This window comes from Podarcis cretensis (assembly GCF_951804945.1).
Source record: "Podarcis cretensis genome assembly, chromosome: 8".
NCBI lineage: Eukaryota > Metazoa > Chordata > Lepidosauria > Squamata > Lacertidae > Podarcis > Podarcis cretensis.
The window spans coordinates 53,805,066-53,827,326 of record NC_137177.1 but is presented as its reverse complement, the minus strand read 5'-3'; the positions used below and the strand labels follow the sequence as shown (position 1 = coordinate 53,827,326).

Here is a 22,261-nt window from a genome sequence, read left to right as displayed (position 1 = left end):
CCAACATCCTGCTTCCCACAGTGACCAACCAGATGCCTCCGGGAAGCCCACAAGCTGGACACAGTGGCAACAACCTTCTCTTGTGGTTGTTCCCTGGCAACTGCTGCTAACTTCTGAACATTCAAGTTTGATACAGCTATCATGCTACTCGAAGGATAAAAGGATCTGAGAGCTGGAAGTCACCCTGCAGTCCATCTAGTCCAGCCCCAGCTCAGTGCAGGAACCTCCTTGCAACTTCTTCCCCTTCCCTACCCAGTTGCTGAGGATGGGGTGATATGTATACAAATTCTGTCAAGACCCAGCTCCCAGCTTCTCTATGGTGGCCTTGCCTAGCCTGGAGGGCAGGGATCTTGTTCAAGGGCTCTTGCTGGGAAGAACATTGACTCTGGAAAAGATATACTAGTTTTGCTGCTTTGAGATTTTACTTTCCTATTGTTATGCTTTAATATGAAATATTAGTTTGAATCATTATTATCACTTAATATTGCTGTAATATTACAGCTGTAATATTGCTGTAATTTTGCTGTATACTAATAAGGTTTATTCCAGCCTACTGAAATGTTGTTTCTATTACTTTTTAACTTTTGCTGATATATCCTATAAATAGCTAGTGAATTATCTTGAAGCATTACACACAAGTCCCACTTTACAAACACTCGCTATGTTCACTTATCTGAACACAAGGACTTAGTACCCAAACCTCACTATACAGGTGTGCATGACAAATTCTGTGACTGAGGACGCATTAGAATTTCCCCCATACGGATTAATGGAAAGAATCAACTTGTTATGTGAATGGAAATTGTTGACAGGTTACGCAAACACTCGCCTAACAAATAATTTCCAAGGAATGCATTGTGTTCATAAACTAGGACCTGTGTGTATTTTATGCATTGTTTTATTGGGATCACATTGCTTTGAGCATAGTTTACTATGGAAAACAGAAATGCAAATAAACTGATGATGATGACAGGGGCAGTAAGTGTGTCTGTTTGTCACTACCCAGACCAATAACTCTGCTCTTAGTTACTTACACATTCACACAAGCTCTGAAGTTCAGAATGTGCAAAGATGCCACAAAAAAGCCTTACGCTCTAGTGGCAGAAAGGGAATGACACCATGAAATCCTTCTTAAATAACTAGTAAAAGGGCTAAAACTGTTAGAAGGATAAATATTGCATGTGCTGAAGCTGTGCATTTAACAGTTTTCCACTCCAGAGCACCAGGGCCCCGTGCAGCGGAGCATCAAGTTCAGAGTGCTGCCTCAATCTGTAATCTGACTGCTGAGGAGCCGGAGAAGTCTTGGGCATCAGTGTTTGCAAAGGACACAATTTAAGGTTGGGGAACCTGGAGAAAGATGCTGGTGTTACTATCCACAACTAAGCTCCTGGATATGTGTGTGTGTGTGTGTGTGTGTGTGTGTGTGTGTGTGTATTTGTGTGTGTGCATGGATGATACTCTTTCCTTTGCCATATGTGAAGCAGCAGCAGTCTGTTGCTGCAGATGTCTCCTGAAGACTTACCTTTTTGCCCAGGCTTTATCTGACCCAAAAGATTGTTTTAAATGTTTGAATTTTCTCAATTTCTGTTTTGCTTTTGTATGCTTTTATGGCTTTTAATATTGGTATTTTACTGGTTTTAGTTTGTGCTTTTGTTTTAACATTTCAGTGTTTTGTTAGATTATACACTGCTTGGATATTTTTGAAATACGAATTGCTATGTAAGTGCTTTTAAATAAATGTGTTTTTCTGTATGCACACACAGGGTTGTATCAAACTACGTTTTACTCAGAATAAACCCACTGAAATTAATGGGTCTAGTCTTGCCATTAATGTCAATGAGTCTACTTTGAGTAGGACTACCATTGGATAAAATCCCCTCCCATATGGCATTTCTGCTGTCAAAGTAGCACTCAAAGTGGCACATAATATACAAGCAGAATATAATTCACTAGAGCAACAAGATTTTTTTAAGAAAAACAATTTATAAAAAACAAAAGCCAATAGATTCTTACTCTTAAAAACCCGTCCTAAAAACACATCCTTAAAAATATCAAATTGGGAGTGGTGCAGACACTCTCTAGTTAACCAGAAAGAATGAGACAACGTCTCTTTCTGTTGATCAGCAATGGCCCTGTAACAACAACTTGCCTATGGCTGTAGCTTCCATGGCACCCATTGCCATTATCCAGGCGCAGCGGATTAGCAGCCCCTGGATTGTGGCTTTTGAAGCAAACAGCCCAAGGCCCTTCTCACTGTACGCATTAGAGGTGACCTTGCTCTGTGTGTAGCTCTGCTGAACCATTGCAGAAGAGGATGATGAAATGAGAATTTGACACTGAAGTGCAGACCAGCAATCCACTCCTTCTTATACCTGATTAGCTCCTCTAATCCCCTTGATACCCGAAACCAACAATGGGATCCAGCAGCAGAGCCAAAGGGATGAGTCGAGTCAGTGATGCTTAAGTAAGCGTTTGGCAATAGAGCGAGAAGGGAGATATCAATCCACCCAGAGGCAAGAGGGAGCCGGCAGCAGTAGCGACAGAGAGACTTTCTCTCTTCAAACAGCTGTGCTTTTGCTCCCCAATTCCCACTTGGAATTTGCTACTCATCACACCATGCCCAGGACTGAGACGGAGGGACTCTGAAGCTGATCTGGCAGGAAGCAAGTTGTTGCCTTGGCTGGAGTGCGGGCTCCTGGTCCACAGTCAAAAACATGCACAAACCGTGTGGCCGGAGGGACTCCTGCCTTGTTCAAGAGCAATCATTTTGCTCTTGGCCAAGCAGGCAAATGAGGCTCTCAAAGCCAACCTTGGACTCTCCCACCCCCCTCCTGGGTCGTACATTGGGAGGGCCAAGAAGCAGCGGTGCCAGCGACGCTGCAGCCCATTCGTATCTAGAGGCCTCCAAGACTCAGCTCCCTGCTCCCTCCATCTGCCAGCGATGGCAGCAATTAGTGACAACTGCCTTAGTGACACCTGGTCACAGTCGGTTGGATGGAGGCCACCAGGCTCATTCTGCAAAAGCTTCCAAGCAGCTGTCAGATGGCATTAGCTCCTGCCTGTTGAAATCCAAACATAGTGGAGCCAGATGAAGGCTCTGGATCTTTGCTTACCCTTCTGAGACACCAACCCCTTCCAGGTGGGCTGCCACTCCTGAGAAAGATTTGGGCGCTTTCAGATCTCCTCTGCCCCGCAAGCCAGATGCAAACAGAGAGTAGCCAGCCAGTAGGATCCAAGAGGCTTCCACTAGCAGAGAGGCCACTCAAGAAGCAAAGCCTTACCTGGGGTTCTCTGGCCGGTGCTCGGCCTCCATCTGGCCGGGCGGGCGCCCAATATCCAAATGCTGCTCCAGAACTTGCTGCCGGAACTCCGACACTTGGGACTGGCGGTCTTCTTTCTCTTGCCGTAGCCGTCGCTGCCGCGCCAGCCACTTCTCTTCCTCATTGGTGCGCTGGATGAGGAGTGCTGTGGCTGTGCTGCTGCCAGGCAGGGGGAAGATGCTGTGGTTGGAAATGAGGCTGGGCACGGGATGGTGCGAGGCAGACGACGAGTGCAAAGGATGCTGGACTGGCTTGGGGGTCTGGATAGCAGAAGAGTCTTTGGGCTTCTCTGTAAGGGGGAAAAAGGCAGCATGCAAATAGGGTCCCCTTAGCCTTGGAATGCTGTCTGAGGTGGCAGTAGGATACTTGGGGGTATGTAGCATTTGTGCCTATGGTGGTCCACAACTGTGGTGGGACAAATGATCTTAGGGAAGAACAGTGTGACAGGTCAGCAGCACCTCAGTGTCCCAACAGGCCACTGCATCATGCCAGGGCCCACAGTACAGAAAGAGGCAGGACATGCGAGCTACATCCAGCAGATCCAGGTGAATTCACAGTTGTAGACATGGCCCAGGCCTATGTTAATGGAGGTTGATCTATATATGCTATAGGAAGGTTCTCTCTTGGCCAAAAGAATTTGCCTAGGACCCCTGAAGATGTTCATCCAGTGTTGAACAAGGCTATGCAGACAAAAAAGCTACATTCTTTGTGCCAATTTTTGGCTCAGGTAACCTGAATACATTTATGCTGATACAGTTCACCTAATGCAATGTTCTGCAGCAGTGGAGGAGAGAAGGCCATAGTCATTCGCTGGCCAACAGCTCACATATACAGCCATGGATGACGGGCAGAGTTCTGCACAAGACAGAATAACTACAGGAAACCTGTCAGCTCGTCTGAAATGCTTTACCAGAAAACAGTAACAAATTACAGGTTTCTGCACAGACCTTAGGGGTGAGGAAGGACTTAAACCCTGCCTCCATTCTCTTATAGTCAAATTCTGCAGCACAGATCAGATTCCCACCTGAATGGCAAACCCGTTCAGCACAAACAAAGCTACTAGAGCTGTGCAACAATTAATAAAGTAGTGTATGCAATGAAAACAACAGGACATTAGATAGATCCTGCGGGAAAACTTACTGCAGTGTATCCCATGAGTGCTGTTACAGCGGTCACCACAAAACCACCAGAAACAGCACCTCAGTGAGATCCAAAGCCCACAGATAATCAAATCAGGTGATATTTGCTTCAAGCCCCATGCCCAGGGGCTGAGTCTTAGGTGTTTGCTGGCTATGTAATGCCCATGGCAAATGGGCTGCTTCCCCTACCCACCCCAGCCAATTCCCAAACAAAAGCTACTTCAGTGGCTATTTCAGAGTCACCTGCTCGGTTTGGCGTTAGCTGCTCAGATGGTTTGACACGCTCTTCTGGTGGGTGACTCCTCAGTCCGTGCAACTCTGACACTGGTAAGAAGGGGCCTTCCATGGCTTTGACAATGCTCTGCTCTTTCTCCCGGGCTCTTTCTCTCTGCCTCTCCAGCTCCCGTTCCCGTTCCCTCTCTTTTTCCCGCTCCCGTTCCAGCTCCTTCTCCCGCTCCCGTTCTCGCTCCCGTTCCCTCTCGCGCTCAGCTTCCCGTTCTCGCTCCTTCTCTCGCTCCCGCTGCCGCAGCTCCTCATCCATCTGCAGCCTGCAAAAAACAAGAGAAAGGCATAGGAGGAAGGGCTAATGGGTGGGCCCTTCATTTTGTCCCCAAAGGAGCTGAGATCTTCTAACAGCCACGGAATGGTTCCATACCTCTCTGCAGTCAGGCTGGATATGCGTTCGGACTGAAGGGCAGAGAGAGACGAATGAGACAACTCGGTGGGGTACCTCACTCCAGACAGGTGGAGGTGCATCGCTGATGGATGAAGCGGTGGGAGTGAACCAGGAGTTGGAATTGGATAGAAAGGTGAGCGTAGAGCTGAGAGGCAGTACGAATCATCCATCCTGAAAAGAGAGGTGCGGTTAGCCTAAAAAGTCTCGTAGCTTTCTTTGCGTTTACGAGAGAGATGCATTTGGTGACTCTAGTAAAATAAAACCAGTTTCACGATTTGCCCCAAACTTATAAAATGAGGCTATCAAGCACAAGGGTCTTGAAAGGGCATCTTAGAGCTGGGGCATCCCCACATAGCAGACCAAGTCTTTAGCCATCAACCCCCTAACCTCAAGAAATGGAGGCATCTGAAGAGTGGCCTCTCCAGGAGCGGGTAAGGACCATACGCAGACTGTATCCATACACATTCCCACACAACTGCTGCACTTTTGAATCTGCAGCCTCAAAAAACATGGCAAACGTGCAAGCCACCGAAGAAAAGCTGGAGACAGCTTCTCAGGTTCCCCGCCCGCTCTCTCAAAAGGCATTTGTGTTCCAAGCCCATTGCTTGATCTCAGTTCTCCATGGGCACAGCGTGTCTTGCTGACCAGGGCATAACAGAAGCTGGGCGGAGGCAGAAACCGCTCAACAGGACCCCATTCAAAGAACAAATTAGTGGCCCAGCATCTGGACTCCTGCTGCTGCTTTAAGTGATGGCCTGTTGTGCTTTATTACAGCTGTGCTCAAGTCCTCAGAGAGCCCTCCATTGTGGGCAAGACCTGTTAAGACCTATTAGCGGTTGGCTCCAAAGAACACGCCTGGGTAACTGCCCAAACTGCTCAATCAAATCCTGCCTTGCCCACGAGGCGAAGAGTGGGGCCGGCAAAGCCCTTTGCTTGCATCATCTTTGGCTCTTACCTGAAGGCTGGGTGAGGAAAAGGATGGTGAGCCAGGTAACTGGGGTGGTAGTAAGCAGCAGCTGTGGCTGGATCCAGAGTAATGGGAGGCAGGGAGGACATGCGAAGCTCTTCAGCTGTATGGTAGGGCCGGAAGCTCCGCAGGTAGTCTTCTGTGACTGCGCTGGGAGGCACCACATGGTGGACAGGCCGTGGGAGGCTGCAGAGTGGAAGGAAAGAGGGAAAGAAGTGGAGGACGTTGTTTTTCCTGAGCCTGTGCTTCCATTGGGGCCTGGAGACCTTTGGTCAGGGTATCTAGTCTCCCCAGCCACACATCAGTGCCCAGCCCACACTGACGGAGGCAAAAGAGGAGGGAAACAGTGGACTCCATATGGGGAAAGGAGCCACACTGGCAGGCACCACACTTTTCAAGCTCCCTGCTTAGCATTAAAGTTCAGTGTGCTCTCCATTTTGCCTTCAGAACAAGATCTGTTCAGGAGTCTGAGCAGTCAAAGCTGCTGCACTCTCATTTTAAAGCAGTTGTTTTGGGGTGGGGGTGGGACACACACATCCAATCATGTACATACCTGACACACACAGCACTTCCTCACTTTGTGAATCATATTCTTTTGCAGGTTGTTTCTGGCCAGATTCCACTTTTGGAAATGGGAGGGACAAGTAGCGTGGCTATCCGTCTCAAGCAGGACTGTCTCCCCCCCCCCATTACATAGAATCATCGAGTTGGGAGGGACCCTGAGTATCTAATCCAACCCCCTGCAATGCAGGAATATGCAGCTGTCCCATATGGGGATCGTGCTTGCAACGTTGGTGTTATCAGCACCATGCTCTAAGCAGCTATCAGAGACTTACGTGTACACACAATGCTATGCTAGTGTCCTGGTTCCCATCTGTAGACTCAGTTCTTGGACTCTCAGCTCAATTATTATTAAAGGCTTTATTCCAGAACTCACTACAAAGCCTCAACATAGATCAGGTTACAAGCTATACAGTTCAGAAGTCATATCAGAACTCTAGAATACCTGGCTGAACTCCCCTTTTGAAGAGCAGGACAGGCACAGTCATTCACACAGTTGCCTCCCTGGCCCACAAGGCTGAGCAGGCTGGGTCTGTTCACATCGCTGCAGCCATTACAGATCCTTGGCAAGAGAGGTGGAGCTGGCACACCCTGGGTGGGGAGTGCTTCACTGACAGGAAGTGGTGCCCGAGTCAAGCAGCTGTACCATGATGGTTGGGGCATCTGATGTCACTGAGAGGGGACTCTCCCCCGACAACTCGCTCAGACCCTCCCCAGCATCTCCCATGATTGCTTGGTCTCTCCCCAGGATCTAATTTTGCACTCCTGACCCCTTTCTCCCCTGACCAACACTACCAAGACATCTTCATGGGCTCATGATAGCTGTTGTTACTGACAAAGGACTTTTGCAAATACTGCAGTCAGGAAGACCTCTAGAGGCAACCTAAGCCTGCAAGCAAGGCAGAGGCTGGTCCCCAAGACACTGTCACTTTGGAGAAGAAGGGTCTGTCCTTCTAGTGCAGCCTTGGCCAACCTGGTGCCCTCCAGAGGTTTTGGACTACCATTCCCATCAGCCCTAGCCAGCAAGCACTTACTTGAGAGGAGGGAAACGAGAGTCCTGGACGATGGAGTTCGGAGGGATCCCAAAGGAATAAGGTGTCCCCAGCAAGTGAGAAGGGACTGTTGGGCCACTGGCTTTCTCCTGGGGTAACGGGGCCTCAGTCATCAGGCGGTCCCTGTTGCTGCTGCTGTTTCCACCGCTGCTTCGTGACCCGGCTTCTTGCTATGTGGAGAGAAAGGAAGACATGATCAACTACACACCTGCAGTCCACCCTGGGCAGGGGGAATGGATGGGATGCAAACAGCACAGACCCAAAGGTCAGCACCACCAAAGAAACATCTGGGGAGGTTCTGTGGAACATCTTTAGATGTTTTTGGACTCCAGTCAATGCAGCCGGTAGTCAGGGATCATAGGTCCAGCAATGCCTAGATGGTGACAAATCCCCCACTCATCAGATTCCCATTAATTAATGAAGACTGCACTTCTGTTTGCAGGTCTCATGTCAGGAGCAGCCGTGTTCCTGCAAGGCACATGTGGTGGACAGGAGTCCTGGTGTGATTGACAGAAGTGCTGCTGCAAACCCAAAATGCACAGACGTCTTATTTTAAATGCAAAGCACTTTATGAGGCTGATCCTCATCCCATTGCTGCCATCATTCCAATTTGACGGACTGAGGACCAATGCTGAGAAACAGCAGCTGGTCTGAGGTCACACAAGCAGCCTGTGGTCCAGGTGGGATCTCAACTCTGATTAAAAACAATTGGAAAGTGCAAGTATTAATGGTTAGTTGAATACAATGGGACTCACTTTCATGAAACATGCATAGGATTGTGCTGTCAAGTGTGTTTGCATGTCTTTGTATGCCCAGGGGTGGGCAGGACTGTAGTTCATTTGTATAGAATCTGATTTGTATGCAGAAGGTCTTCAGTCCAATCCCCAGCATCTCCAGGTATTGTTAGAAAAGACGCCTGCCTGGAAACCCTGAAGAGCCACTGCTAGTAGACAATACTGACTTAGTTAGAACAATGGCTTAACTCATCAAAAGGCAGCTTCCTATATTCTTATGAATGGGATGGATGTCAATTGTTAACACACTGTAACACAGAATATGGTACAAATTTGAACTAAGAAGTGATTACGGAGAAGGCTTTAGCTCAGTGGTAGAGTGGTGAGTGAGTCTTTGTCATCTCCAGGATGTCCCTCAGTCCGGAACGGAGAGCCTCTGCAAATCAGTGGAAGCAATACTGAGCTAGATGGATCAATGGTCTTGATTAGGTATAAAGCAGCTCCCTATGAACCTCTCTCTCGCTATTTATCATAACAGATGGGAGCAGGGAGGCCTTTTCCATGTAATGGAGTATTGTTGACAATGCAGGCTTTAGATTCGGGTTACAGAAGCATAGAAGCAAGGAGTTCCATGCGTAAAAATGGACTTACACCATGAAACGACAGTGTACCCATTATTATCAACTATAACATAAGAACAGCAGAAGAGCTCTGCTGGATCAGGCCAATGGCTCATCTTGTCCAGCATCCTGTTCTCACAGTGGCCAACCAGATGCCTCTGGTAAGCCCACAAGCTGCACATGAGTGCAACAGCACTCTGCCCACTTGCGACTCCCGGCGACTGGCACCCAGAGGCATAATGTCTCTGACAATAGAACATTATGCTCCTAAATCCATTAATTTGGAGGCAAGTCCCATTTGACAGCAACAAAGCCAAGGATGTGTGCTTGGAAGGTTGGGCCCTCTTCATTTTTATAGCCTCAGATGGAGTCAGCCAAAAATTGCTTCGCAAGTGCTCCACAGCATGGTTGTAACATCTGCTGTGGAGATGGTCTTGAATTCGTTTGTAAAACGGGGAGTTTTCTACAACTTTCACAACTATGGACTGCATTTGATCCATAAGTTTTAGAAAGCGTAGAATTTGGAAGTTTTACTTGCCCTACAAGTCCTGGGCAGAGGGTTGTATCCAATTAAGTTCTAATCAAAGTACACCCACCAAAATGGATGCAGCTAAGTTAGCCATGTTTATTGATGTCAGTGGCTCTATTCAGAGAAGAACATTGGATATAACACAATATCTATGTTTTTCAAAAGAATCACTCTAAAACTATACTCAGGTGCAGAGTTACTGTATTACCGTATTTACTTGAGTCTAATGTGCAAGTTAATCTAATGTGCACCTCAGTTTTCAGAACCTTGAAACGTAATTTGGCTGAAAAAGGTGAGTATTACATTTGAGTAAAATACGGTAGTTTTCCTTTTGATAATGCTGGCATTTCTATGCTGGATTCTAATATGAGCCTGAGCTGCTGAATTCCAAACTGTGGCTTTTTGATCAGTATGTGCTAAATCTTAAATGACAGAAAAGAACTGTATGCCAGAATATCATCCCAAAATTCATCATGTGAAATTGCAACACAAAACTCCCTTGATTTTCCAGGTTAGCAGGCTTGCATCCTCCCCACCCCCACACCCCGGAAGCAAATAACATGGAAATGAGCACTAAACTTCCACTAGATTCCACGCATTTTCTAGGATTACATTGTGTGAAAGATCGCATAAAACGTGGAAATTATCAGGTAATGAAACATCAGGAAAATGGAATGAAGTGCTATCTGAATGTAACTGAAGTCGCATTTCAAAATGTGAACATTGCAAAATGTTTGGAGTTTGAATTCAGAAATGTTGCCAAAATGTGTGCAAAACTGTCGTTTCATTTCTATTACTGCTCTTCTCTTTATTCCACCTTATCTGAAAAAAATGGGACTAATCCTGACTACCTTCCAGTCTGCTCTATGTTGATGTCAGGGACTCTATGGCTTCTGCTCCATGGACTAGAGATGCCCAGTCAAGTTTCCATGTTTAGAAGCAATATGCCAGTAAGTGGGGAACAGACAATGAGGGAAGGCTCTGGCCTTTACACTCTGCATGCAGAGGCAATTGAACGATCACTGCTGGAAGCAGGAGACTGGGGCCCAAGTCTGGGCCAGCAGGGCTCTCCTGATGGGTGCTGTTTAGGGGCCAGACTCTGCAATGCACAGAGATGCAAGTTCAATACTGAGAGCGGCTGCCCTCTATTTGGATCAGCTGCAGTTTCTCCCCCTGTCTTCTCCCCTGAAAGAGAGACTTTACGCCAGGCCAGCCATTCCTGGAGTGAGTCTGGCATCAGCCAGGGTGGCAGCTGCTGCACATGCCATGCTGGATAGCCTGGCAACAGTGATGCGTGTACAAAGAGTAACAGAGGGCATGTGGGATCTGGCACTGCCACTAGGGCAGAGCAGGCTGGTCTGTGACCAGTCGTTCCCTGAAGTGGCCAGCCCTGGCATCAGCTGTGCAGGCAGCTGCTAGCCTTTTGCTATCGCAGCTATGCTGGCAACACCAAGGAGAAAGAAAAGAGGGGAAGAGAGAAAAACAGCATCTGGTTTGGGACTGTCATGGCGGTCCCTACTCCCAGAAAAGTCAGGCTCAAGGCAGGCCAGACGCTCCCTGGGCAATCACCAACGACTGGGTGGAGAACAAAAATGAAGTGTTGGCCAAGGAGACCAGAAGGTTCCTCAACCTGGCACCTTGCAGATGTTTTGGACTACAACTCCCCCCAGACCTCAGCTAACCACAGATTGGGGAAGTAGAGCAGTTTGCTGGGGAAGGGCCGTTGCTCTCCAGGTTCAATCCTCAGCATCTTAAGGCAGAACTGGGGACATTCAGAGTCTTGAAGTCCTGGAGAGTTGCTGTCAGTCAGTGTAAGCAATACTGAGGTCTCCCCTAGTCCTACCTGGAGATGCCACACATTAAACCTTGGATTTTATGCACGCAAAGCAGATGTTCTACTGCAAAGCTTTGGTAAGAGCAGTATAGGGAACACAAGAAGCTGCCTTATAATACCAAGTCAGCTCCTTGGTTCATCGAGCTCAGCACTGTCTACAGTGATTGACAGTGGCTCTCCAGGATTTTAGGCAGAGTTCCAGGGTTACTGTCTTTTAAAAGCAGATTATGCAATGACACAAATTCGCTGACTGATCCACAGTAAAAAAGGGGAAAGCGAAACAAACATTAAGTGTGCTTTGCTCCTTCTTTCCACCCCGCATCAGTGGTGGTTTCTCCATAGGGGTCAGTAGTTGTTATCTACTATACAACAAAAAAAATTCACTTATGAACCTAGCTTCATTCAGATACTAAACTCAGAGATGCAGATAGAGAGTGAGAGTGAGAGACAGTACTTAAGGGCATGCAGTGTTACCTGCCTGAAGATGAAGGTGAGGAGGAAAGTGTTTGGGCAGTTTGTTTCAGTTATAGAAACTGCATATTCTACCCTTAATTTATTTATATGCTGTCTGATATTGCCTGTCATTTAACTGCTTAACTGCTTAACACATGCCTAACTTGTCTAATTCCCCCTCCCCCCCCCTTACTGGATTTTGAACTGCACTTATTTTCTTCCAATTCCTCATTTTTTGTCTAACTGCATACTAAACAAAAACAAAAACCTGCCAGGCTCCTATCTGAGTCCTATTTGAAGATGCCAGGGATAGAACCTGGGACCACTGAGCTATGGCCCTTCCTTTGAAGATGCCAGAGCCAAATCCAGACTCAGCTGTCTCTAGCCATGATGCCTGCATGTTCCTTCTCTGTTACAAAATCCCACTTGGAGTCCAAGCTTCTCTTCCTGGTCAACAAGATCCTGTAAAACAAGCAAGTGACGAAAATGTCCAACAGCTGAAAGCAAGTGGCATGTTCAACGTGCCACCTGGCCACAGGAAGAAGGAAATTCGGGTTCACTTGCTCCTTGTTGCCATCCCAGGCAGTACAGAATAAAGTATTAGCCACCTAAAGGGCCTCTTTAGCAGACAGGACTCAGTGGATGGGATCCTTTGTGCTTAACATTCAGAAGGAAACACATTTGGCAAACCATTTCCCCTCCTGAGAACCTGCCCCTTTTAAGGCCAGGCGGCTGTACGCTGACCTTAAGCCAGGCCACACACTGGCAATGCGAAATATTAAAATATCGGCACTGGGAGCTTTTGCTGAACCCAAAAGTCAATTGGGTCCATTTAATGTGTACTCTGCTTGGCAGAGAGCCAAGCGGCCCTTGAAAACTCTCCCTGGCCCCTTTAAAAGGATAAAAACCTCCTAATGGTTTTGATGGAGCTGTGGGGAGGAAGGTTCTGCTCAGCAACACCCTGGATGGGTGCCCAGGCAGAAAAACAAGACAAAAGAAGTTCATGGATGTCAAAAGGAGTCATAATCTGCAGACCCACCCTCCCTTTCCCCAATTATTGCCCTTCTTTCTCACTCCTTTTAAATAGTCAGTCAGTGATGAACGAGAACAGAATAAGGCGGGATAGTGGACAGAATGCCAGGCTTGCAGACGAGGCATCATATCAAGTACAATATGGAGGAAAGACTTTTCTTGCAAGTTGCTTCAGAATAAAAGGGGGGAAACACCCAGTGTTTGTTGTGTGTGTGTCAGGGACTCAGCGGGAGCGCAGGGAGGAGAGGAGATGGAGAGCGAGGGGGAGCAATCCGAGGGCAGCGTAGGAGAATATGACAGCAGCCCGATAGATTCCATGAGCCTCTCCAGCGAATCGGAAGATTCACAGAAGGGGGCGCCGATGGGCAGGGCAAGGGGCGACCCAAGGGGGACACCCCAGAAGCAAGGGGCCAGCGGGGACTCCCAGAGCAGCAGTTGGAAATCAGGACCAGCTTCCCCACCAGAGCGTAGTGGGGGGGAGGAGTCCCAGGTGTCAGAGCCCACATATGCACCACCAGCGAGAGAAGATGAGTCAGGGTTGACCACTCCTCCATCGGAGAGCGAGTTAACGGTCAAGAGGAAAGTTGCAGGCTGGGCGCGCGCGCCAAGTTCAAAGGTACAGGCGAGCGGCACAGAAGGTAGCCCGGATAGGGAACCAGGTCCTAAAGCCCGCCGGAAGGAGGGGCAAGAATCGTCAGGGTCAGCGTCAGAGGAGTCCAGGAAGGATGAGACCCTAGCGGGCAGGAGGGCCCAGAGGAGAAAGGAACTTAGGAAGAGGTGGAGCAAGGCGAGGGTCTTAAACTGGTGTGGAAGGGGAGGAGACTCAGACGGGACTTCGCCGGTCTAAGGTCGAGACGTAGAGCTGCACGCTGCGGCTTTAAAATGGAAACTGAATCGCAATAAAGACTTTTGTACATAACTACAGCCTAGCGTTGGTCCTCTGTGAGCTGGGACCTGGAGGCAGCTCTGACAGTGTGTCTTTCTTTTTGGGCAGAAGCAGCCCATAGGACGCTGCCAGTCCCATGTTAACTCTGCAAGTCTTCAGCTCTCCCCTCCCCAATCGCAAGGAAGAGGGAAATACATTCTTGAGATGCTTGTTGGCTTGCAAGCTGCTTCAGAGTAAAAGAAAACAACAACAACCACCCTGCTCTGCTGTTTGAACCTCTTCCTCCACCTCCTTATGATGCCCATTTTCTCCTATATGGCTATGCCAAGAGTGGACATTGATGAATGCTCTCTGATGTGGTGGAAGGCACATGAAACATCCTTCCCAATGTTGAAGGTGCGTGCAAAGAGGTTTCTGGCTATCCCAGGAACAAGTGTGCCATTTCAAAATGTGTTCAGCAAGGCTGGCATTTTCTTCAAATACAAAGGGCATCTCTATTGCCAGAGAATGCCAAAATGCAAGTTTTCCTTGCAAAAAATATAAATTACATTTAATATTTTTTGTTCTGTAAAATTGTATCCATTCTTTCTGGTTTGGCCTGGTTTAGAAAAGAAAAGTAACAAACAATCAAGTAACTGGTGTTTTGCGATGTACCGTATTTTTCGCTCCATAGGGCGCACCGGACCATAGGGCACACCTAGTTTTTAGGGGGGGAAATAAAGGGGAGGAAATTATTTCCCCTTCATTTTTGGAGGGGAAAAAGTGTGTCCTATAGAGCGAAAAATACGGTATATATTCAACTAAGACTGAATAGTGAATTATATTTGAATATCTAAAAGTGTGACACTTTTTTCTTGTTTAATAATGCAATTATTTTTTGGGGGGGGGAACCTTTGATACCTATGCTACTAATTACTTCTACAGCTTTAATTTTAGAGAGAATGTGTTATCTTTGGTACAGCAGTACTATGCATAACAGTTTAACAATATGTTAAGTAAAATTATTGTCAGTTTTAGAGTTAGACCCATAAGTTGTAGCAGTTGCCAGGACATCACCATGTTCACCTCTACATAGCTCCAGCCTTATTTCAGATATCGTGATACATCGAAATATTGCAATGTTTAATCAGTGATATATCACCATGTTGAAAACCAGATATCACCCAGCCCTACCTCTCAGCTTAGTGGAAAGAGGCTGGGAAACAGTGGAGTTCTGCTTTGAATTTGAACAGGGTTTGAAGAGGAGTTTTTGAGCTGGACTAAGAGCAGCCTGGAGGCCTGCAAAGACCAACACCGTAGCTTTGACAGACCTGATGCAGGATCAGGGGAGGGTGTTTCTGTCTGGTAAGCCCCACAACACAGGAACATAGGAATCTGCCTTATCCACTGTCAGACCATTGGATCCATCCAGCTCAGTACTGTCTACACTGACTGGCAGCAGCTCTCCTAGGTTTAAAGCAGGGCTCTCTCCCAGCCCTACCTGGAGCCTTTGGCACGACGTTAAGATCTACAAATGCAAAATTCAGACACTTCTGTTAAATGCAAGGCTCAGCTTACAGGGACCAGTGAGCAACAAGCAGCCATTAAGAGAGTGAGCCGATGCATGTCCAGTAGGAAGCTACCTTGTATTGAGTTCTATCATTAGTCCATCCAGCTCAGTACTGTCTAACATGACTGGCAGCATGGTTACAGGCAGGGGTCTCTTCCACCACTACCTGGAGACACCAGGGATTGAACTCAGGACTTTCTGCATGCAAAACAGATGCTCTACCACTGAGCCACAGACCTTTCCCAGTAGTACCAAATAGTGCCAGGCAGCAGGCCTCTTCCGGTCTCTCATCCAAAGGAAGCAAAGCCCTGTAGTGCTCCACAGGCCTTACAGGGTCCTAAGGAGCACTTAGCCATATCGCTATGCCACACTTGCCCCCCTCAATCTCTTTATGCACAACAGGGGTTTCTACAAGCCTGGAACCTGAAGCTGGAAGCTCCATTTTACACTCCCTAAGGCAGACCACACGCCTTTGCATCACCACAGAGTGTGACACCTTGAAGCATGTGCCGCAGATGAGGATTAAGCAGCTCCTCGCCAGGTGCCATCGGGAGAACTGCCTCTATCAGTCAAGTGTATTTACTAAATACGACCACAACAAACACTCCTGCAAACAGCTGAGAGCTCCTCAAGACTTTCATAATCTCTTCAGAAGATACATCGGCCATAATTAATTCAAAGAGATGGGCCCGCTGATTGGAATTTTTAATGAGCAGGAACATCTGCTCACTCTCTGAACGCAGCGCACGCCTGGAGCGCCACACACCCGGCCCTCTTCGCCAGTCAGCCAGCCAGCCAGCCAGCCAGCCCTGACCTTCTCCAGAGGGCGCATCCAGGAGACAATGATCCGGATGCACCAGGGCAGGGGTGGGAGGGGGGGCAAGGAACTGACCAACAAACATGGGCAAAAATCAAGAACCTTGGAAGATGGAGCACAACCCCTAGACCTCATCTTGTCGAGAAAAAAGTGTTCAGTGGAGGGGGCTTGCTGCAAACATAGGAAAAGGAGGGTGACCTTGTTTGCTTTGCAAAGGGATTGTTTTGCATAGGCAGAGCAATTTCTAGCGTGTGGTGCCTGCGGCTGCAGGTCCATTTAGAGCAGGCCTGGCTGTGATGAGGAAGGAGAGTGGCAGAAGGGAAGGAGGGTCTGGCTTTTCTCTTCTGCCTTGGAGGATTTACTGGCTGCTTTGTTCCCCCAGAGCCATTAATCACCCCGGGAGGATACAGACACCTATGGAGCCTGAAACAGCACAGCAAATATAAATCCACCAGCCTTTTGATAGCAGCCATAAAATAAACAGGTTAGTCAAGCATTTCATTGGAGGCAGGAAACAAACCCAGGCCCCTTGCAGAAAGCAGCATCAGCAAACCGCACCAGTCACATGCCTTTGAATAAAGACAACAAGGCGGGAGGGGTAGGGTAGGGTCTCCCGATGAAAACAATGGGCAGGAAAATGTGAACCTTGCAAGGGCTCTTTTACCAGGAAGGTAAAAGTGGCAATCCTTAGGGCAGAAGTAGAGAGCCTTTGGTCTTCCAGATGTTGCCAAACTGAAATTCCCATGAGCCCTAGCAAGCATGGCCAAACAGCCAGCGATGATGGCAGTTGCAGGTCAGCAACATCAGGAGGGCCAGAGGTCCCCTACACCTTTCTTAAGGCCAAACAGGTCCTGTTGAGCCACACAATTTGGCACAATGGGGAAGTTGTTGCCTTGATCACAACTCTGGCACTGGCTTAATCCACTTCAGTGTCTTTGTGGAGAGACTTCAAAGGTAAAGCAAGCTGGAATCTGAATATACAGCACAACACAACCTGAGAGGCAATGTAGTGTAGTAGTTACAGTGCTGGACTAACACCTAGGAAGATCAGGGTTCAAATCCCCACTGAGCCATGAAGCTCACTGGGAGACCTTGGGTCTGGCACCTTGACCTCCTTGGAGGAAAAGTGAGATATAAATGCGAAAACAAACTCATATGCCTTGAATTCTGCCCAAATCTATATAACTGATGTTCTTAACTAGATAACCTGGCTACACTGGTTGCCCTGACTAAGATAATGGTTGTATGAAGGACTTCCTCAGTTATATTTTGCAGACTTCATGGCTCTAGTAGAGCAGTAGTGAGGAACTTGTAGCCCTTCATATGTCACTGAACTTCTACTCCCATCATCTCTCCCACTGGCCTTCCTGGTTGTTAGGAGTTAGGAGTCAGACAACTGCTGAAGAACCCTCGATTCCCCTTGACTGCAGTGCTGCCACTGGGTGCTTACTCATGGCAAGGCCTTTTCAGTGATGGTTCCCCAATTGCGGAATGCCCTCCCTAGTGAAGTACGCATGTTTCCATCATTATCAACTTTCAGGAAAAATGGGAAAACATTCCTGTTTACCCAGGCATTTGGTGGCTGAAAGATACTGTTCTGGGCAACCCTGTGATCATTGGATGGAGGAATGCTTTTCACTGTAACTGCTTTTATAAAACGTTTTTAACTGAAACTAATCGTAGATGTTTTTAATTGTAATTGTTTTGGGGAATGTTTTAGCATTGTTTTTGTTTTTAAATTGTGAATCTGTTGGCAGTCCTGGGATCCCTGGGGAGGAAGGATACAAATTCAATAAATAAAAAAAACCAAGTCAGGCTTCTTCCAGCTGCTGCCACTGAAGATAAAACTACACTCCATCGGGAGGGCTGCTGGCCTCAGCCAGCAATAAAAGAAAAGGGGGGGGGGAGCCATTTAAATCCTTAGAACTGGATTGCCCAGTGGCATAACTGGCAAAGGCGGCACCTGCTCAAGAAAGGTGGACAGCGGGCTCTGAGTAGGCTGCAAAAGCACTGCCTGAACCATACTTCATTTCCAGCAGTGTCTTGATACGCAGCTGCAAGGATGAAAGGGGAAAAGGCAATGAAATGGCGGGGAGGGAGAAAATGGGGAGATCAGTCATTCGCTGGTGATTAGTGTGCAATCTCTGCCAGGGAGACCACGGGACATGCCCTATTAGCTTTAAAATAGACAATTCTTCATTCCTTTCAAAAGACTCCGTATTATCTTTGAAAAACCGCTAACCTCTGATGGATGGGCGCCAGCAGCAAGCCGCCACTTTGATTTTAGCATTTCAGAGCGCCAAGTGCCTCATCTCTCTCTCTGCTCTCTCCCCCCCGCCCCCACATCTTATTTTACTAAGTTACTGTGCTCCCCATCCACCAGGCCAAAAAAAAAAAAGTATTAAAGCTTCAATCAAACCTCTGTACTAGGATGGATGGGCTGGATCATCTGTTGAGTCAGCCCTGGCTCTCTCTACCCAGAGCGCTCCCTGGTGGCATTAGAGCTTCATTAGCAGTAAATTGTTGCAGCAGGGATATTATTGCAGTCTCTCAAGGGCTGCCGAATATTCTAGAGAATAGGGAGGAGTGGGGCAAAGATAGCCTGCAGTGGAAACCTCAAGAACTGACTGCTGAGATGCGCTCTAAGTGAGGCTGCCCTTGATATCTGACTGGAAGCTGCAGATGGTGCAAAATGTTGCAGTAAGGTTGCTGCTGAGTGCAGCAGCCTATTGCAGGAATGTGACACCACTCTTAAAAGAGCTGCGTGGGTTTGCTGATCTGCTACCAGGCTGGGTTTAAGCACTAAATTATAAAGTCCAAAAGAACTTGGCTTACCTGAAGGGATGCCCTTCCCTCCAAACAGACCTGCCCAGTCACCAAAGTGTTCTAATAAGGCCCACCTAGCTGTGTAATGGCCTGCTGAGGCCCAGCTTGCCGCAGCCAAGGGAAAGGCCTTTTCAGTTGTGCCCCCAAGTCAATGGAAGAACCTCCCCTCTGAAATGAGGCAGGTGCTGATTCAGCTTAGTTTCCAGCACTTGCTAAACCCCTGTTTGTTCTACCTGGTGTTTTTTGGCCATGAATACGAGTTTATTGTGATTCACCCTGACTCTATAGATGCTGCTGTATTAATTTTTACTGAGTTTTTGTTGTTGTTTTTTACACTGTGGTTCTATTGATGTGAACTACTTTAAGATTTCTTATGAAAGGCAGTAGAACAAATATTTTAATTAAGTAAATTAAGAGTGGGGTTAGGCCTGCCGGTGAGGATGAAAGCCAATGTGAGCTACTGACAGGTCCAGCTGGTTTGTGGATAGATCACTGGTCGTCCAGCTCAGTATCCTTTACACTGACTGGGAGTGGCTCTCCAGGTTTCAGACTGGGGCCTCTCCTAGCTTTACCTGCAGATGCTAGGGACTGAGTATTGTAAGATAGAAAGGCGGTATACAAATTAAAAATGAAATCAAATGAAAATGGTCCATCTAGCTCAGTATTGTCAACACTGACTGGTAGCCTATTGAAGGCTTCAGACAGAGGTCTCTCCCAGCCCTACCTAGAGATGCTGTGGATTAAACCTGGAGCCTTCTGCATGCAAAGCAGATGCTCTGCCACTGAGCCACAGCACTTCCTTCCTTGAGTACTTTCTCTGCTGATGTATCAAAGCCCACTGAGCTTGCAAGACATGTCCATAACTACAACGTCATCTCCATACACCACACAGAGATGCAGAGCGATAAACTACACTTGGTTAACCTAATCTGCTTTGTTTTTCAAAGCTCAATAATGAGAAGGTGGGAGAAGGAGCTGATCACAACCAAAACAAGCACGGCTGTGTTGAGCAGGCCTGAGCAAGCTGCCTCTTCTTTTCATCACGATCAGAGCTCAGGGCGTGTTTGTGTGTGTGTTTTCCTTCGCTAGGGCATCATCTGCACTTCTTCGAAGCACCAGGGGTCCTGCTTTCTCTTCCCCTCCCTCAGCCTTTCCTCTTTGTGGTTTAATTAGTATTTCCAAGAGTTGTGATCCCGCTGGGAAGCCTGGGTAAAATACAAGGGGAGGAGAACCCTAACAATGATTCTTAATTAGCAAACGCTTCGGCTCCCTGCTGCCCGTGGTGTCTGCAAAAAAGGGAGAGAGGATGCATGAAAAAAGGGTGGCAGGGTGGGCTGGGCAACTCTGGAGGAAGAGGGCCTTGTGTGCAGAGATTTACAGGCAGCATTTTGCCTGCTTCCTGACATCTCTGAGCGTGCTTGGTGCCTGACCCAGACACTAGCATAGATGATGCTATTTACCCCCAGCCGGAGGACATTTGCTCTGGATGCAACATGCTACTTTTCAACACTAGACGTTCGATAAGCAGGCCTTGCCCTTCAATGGAATCAATCAGCTCTTGTGTCTCAAAAATAAGAATCAGGAGGGTTTTGTGCGAAATTAAGTCCCAAGCCACATTCAGTCTGCTCTGCATTTTGACAGCTGTTGCAAGGGAAGGTGCACACCGACAGCAGAGATTGACGCAGTGCCGGTTTTAGTGGAGCTGAATCTGCTCAGTTGCAATGCCTTCTCCTTGTAACCTATGCCCATTGTGTCAATGTACAAATGCTGTTTTAGCCATTTCAATGCACCAGAATGAGGTGACTGAAGGAACTAGGGACAGAGAAGCTGCCTTCTACTGAGTCAGTCCATTGGTCCATCTAGCTCAGTGTTGTCTACGATGACTGGTAGTGGCTCTCCAAGGTTTCAGGCAGGGAGTCTTTCCCAACCTTACCTGGAGATACCAGGGATTGAAGCTGGGACCTTCCGCATGCAAACAGGTGCTCTGCCACTGCACCACTGCTCATTTGAGCACATCTCCCCATCGGTTGCATGTATGACCAGGTCTTGGTCATGCTGTGTAAGGTGCTGAGGCTTGAAGGCTTCAGTGTTTCATCTTCTGCATCACCAGTGCACTTCTGGGCCTTCAAGCAGCCAGGCAGCCTAGGCTCAATTGGGCCAACAGTACTCCAGGCTGTTGCTCCTGTGGTGAAACCCCATAGCATGAAGGTGGGTCTACTGAGGCACCCAAAAGGAGAGTCACAAAGACTGCTTTGCCCGATTCCCTACTTCCACCACATCCACAACTGTACCTCCTGCCACTGGTCCACATGATCATCAACCCATGCCAGGCCTGCACTCTGTGGCAGCCTGTCACAAGCTGGGCCCCTGATATGACATGTTGCTCTTTAGGAATAGAATGTCCACTGAATATCACTCATCCCACGACTAGAAGGCTTGCTTTGTTTTCTGGCTGCCTTATTTTATTAGGGAAGATGGATTTCCCTCAGATCTGCCTGCAGTCTCCTACTCCTGTGTTTCAATCCCATTCCCCCTTCCCAAAGTCCTTCTAGAGAAAACCCCACCCTCCCCAATAGAAGCCGTGTGCATGTACATGTGAAAACATTACCTGTCGCCCATCACTCCTCCAGACGCCATTCACAGTTTTGGTGGGTGCAATGGTCACAACCGGAGGCGTGTTCGGCACATTGTGCCCTCCCGGTGGGACAATCAGGGGCCCCATTGGTCCTCGCTTGGGAGTGCTTGCAGGGGAGCTGTGGTTGGTGGCCGGTGAGGAAACAGGAGAAGACTCGCTGCTTATTGAAGACCCTAAAACAAGAGAGAGAGATGGACAGAAATGAGATGGGAAGTTTTCCCTAGTGGGTAGTTTAATCCCAGGCATTAGAGCAGGCTGGGAGGCTGAACCCTTGCAGGTGCTCCCATTGAATAAGGCTCCCTTCACGCAATGCATTTAAAGCACTCTGATATGACTGCAAACAGTCATAGCTTCCCCCCAAAGAATCCTGGGAGCTGTTGTTTGTTAAGGGTGCTGAGAGTTGTCCAAAGTCCCCTTACACAGCTACAATTTTCAGAGTGACTTAATAATCAATCCCTCTTCCCAGGAATTGATGCTCTGAGAGAGAAATGGGGGCCTCCTAACAGCTCTCAGCACCTGTAACAAACTACAGCTCCCATTAGTCTTGGGGGGGGGAGTTTAAAATGACATCACAGTTCTTTAAACGTATGGTGCAAAAGTCGCCCAAGTTTAACCAATATTCTGACTCCAA

The 22,261-nt window shown here is 47.8% G+C and overlaps 1 protein-coding gene across 10 annotated transcripts in view; it reads right to left on the bottom strand.

The window, feature by feature from the left end:
• The window catches only part of GSE1 (Gse1 coiled-coil protein), a 432,608-nt gene that overhangs the window by 14,921 nt on the left and 395,426 nt on the right, over positions 1–22,261 (bottom strand). For all 10 annotated transcript variants that reach the window (XM_079988700.1, XM_079988694.1, XM_079988696.1 and 7 more), the window contains 6 exons: positions 21,604–21,803; positions 7,698–7,885; positions 6,091–6,288; positions 5,115–5,306; positions 4,703–5,007; positions 3,282–3,609 (listed from right to left, as the gene is read on the bottom strand). In XM_079988700.1, coding sequence (XP_079844826.1) covers positions 3,282–3,609; positions 4,703–5,007; positions 5,115–5,306; positions 6,091–6,288; positions 7,698–7,885; positions 21,604–21,803 — 1,411 coding nt within the window. The remainder of the gene's footprint in view (positions 1–3,281; positions 3,610–4,702; positions 5,008–5,114; positions 5,307–6,090; positions 6,289–7,697; positions 7,886–21,603; positions 21,804–22,261) is intronic.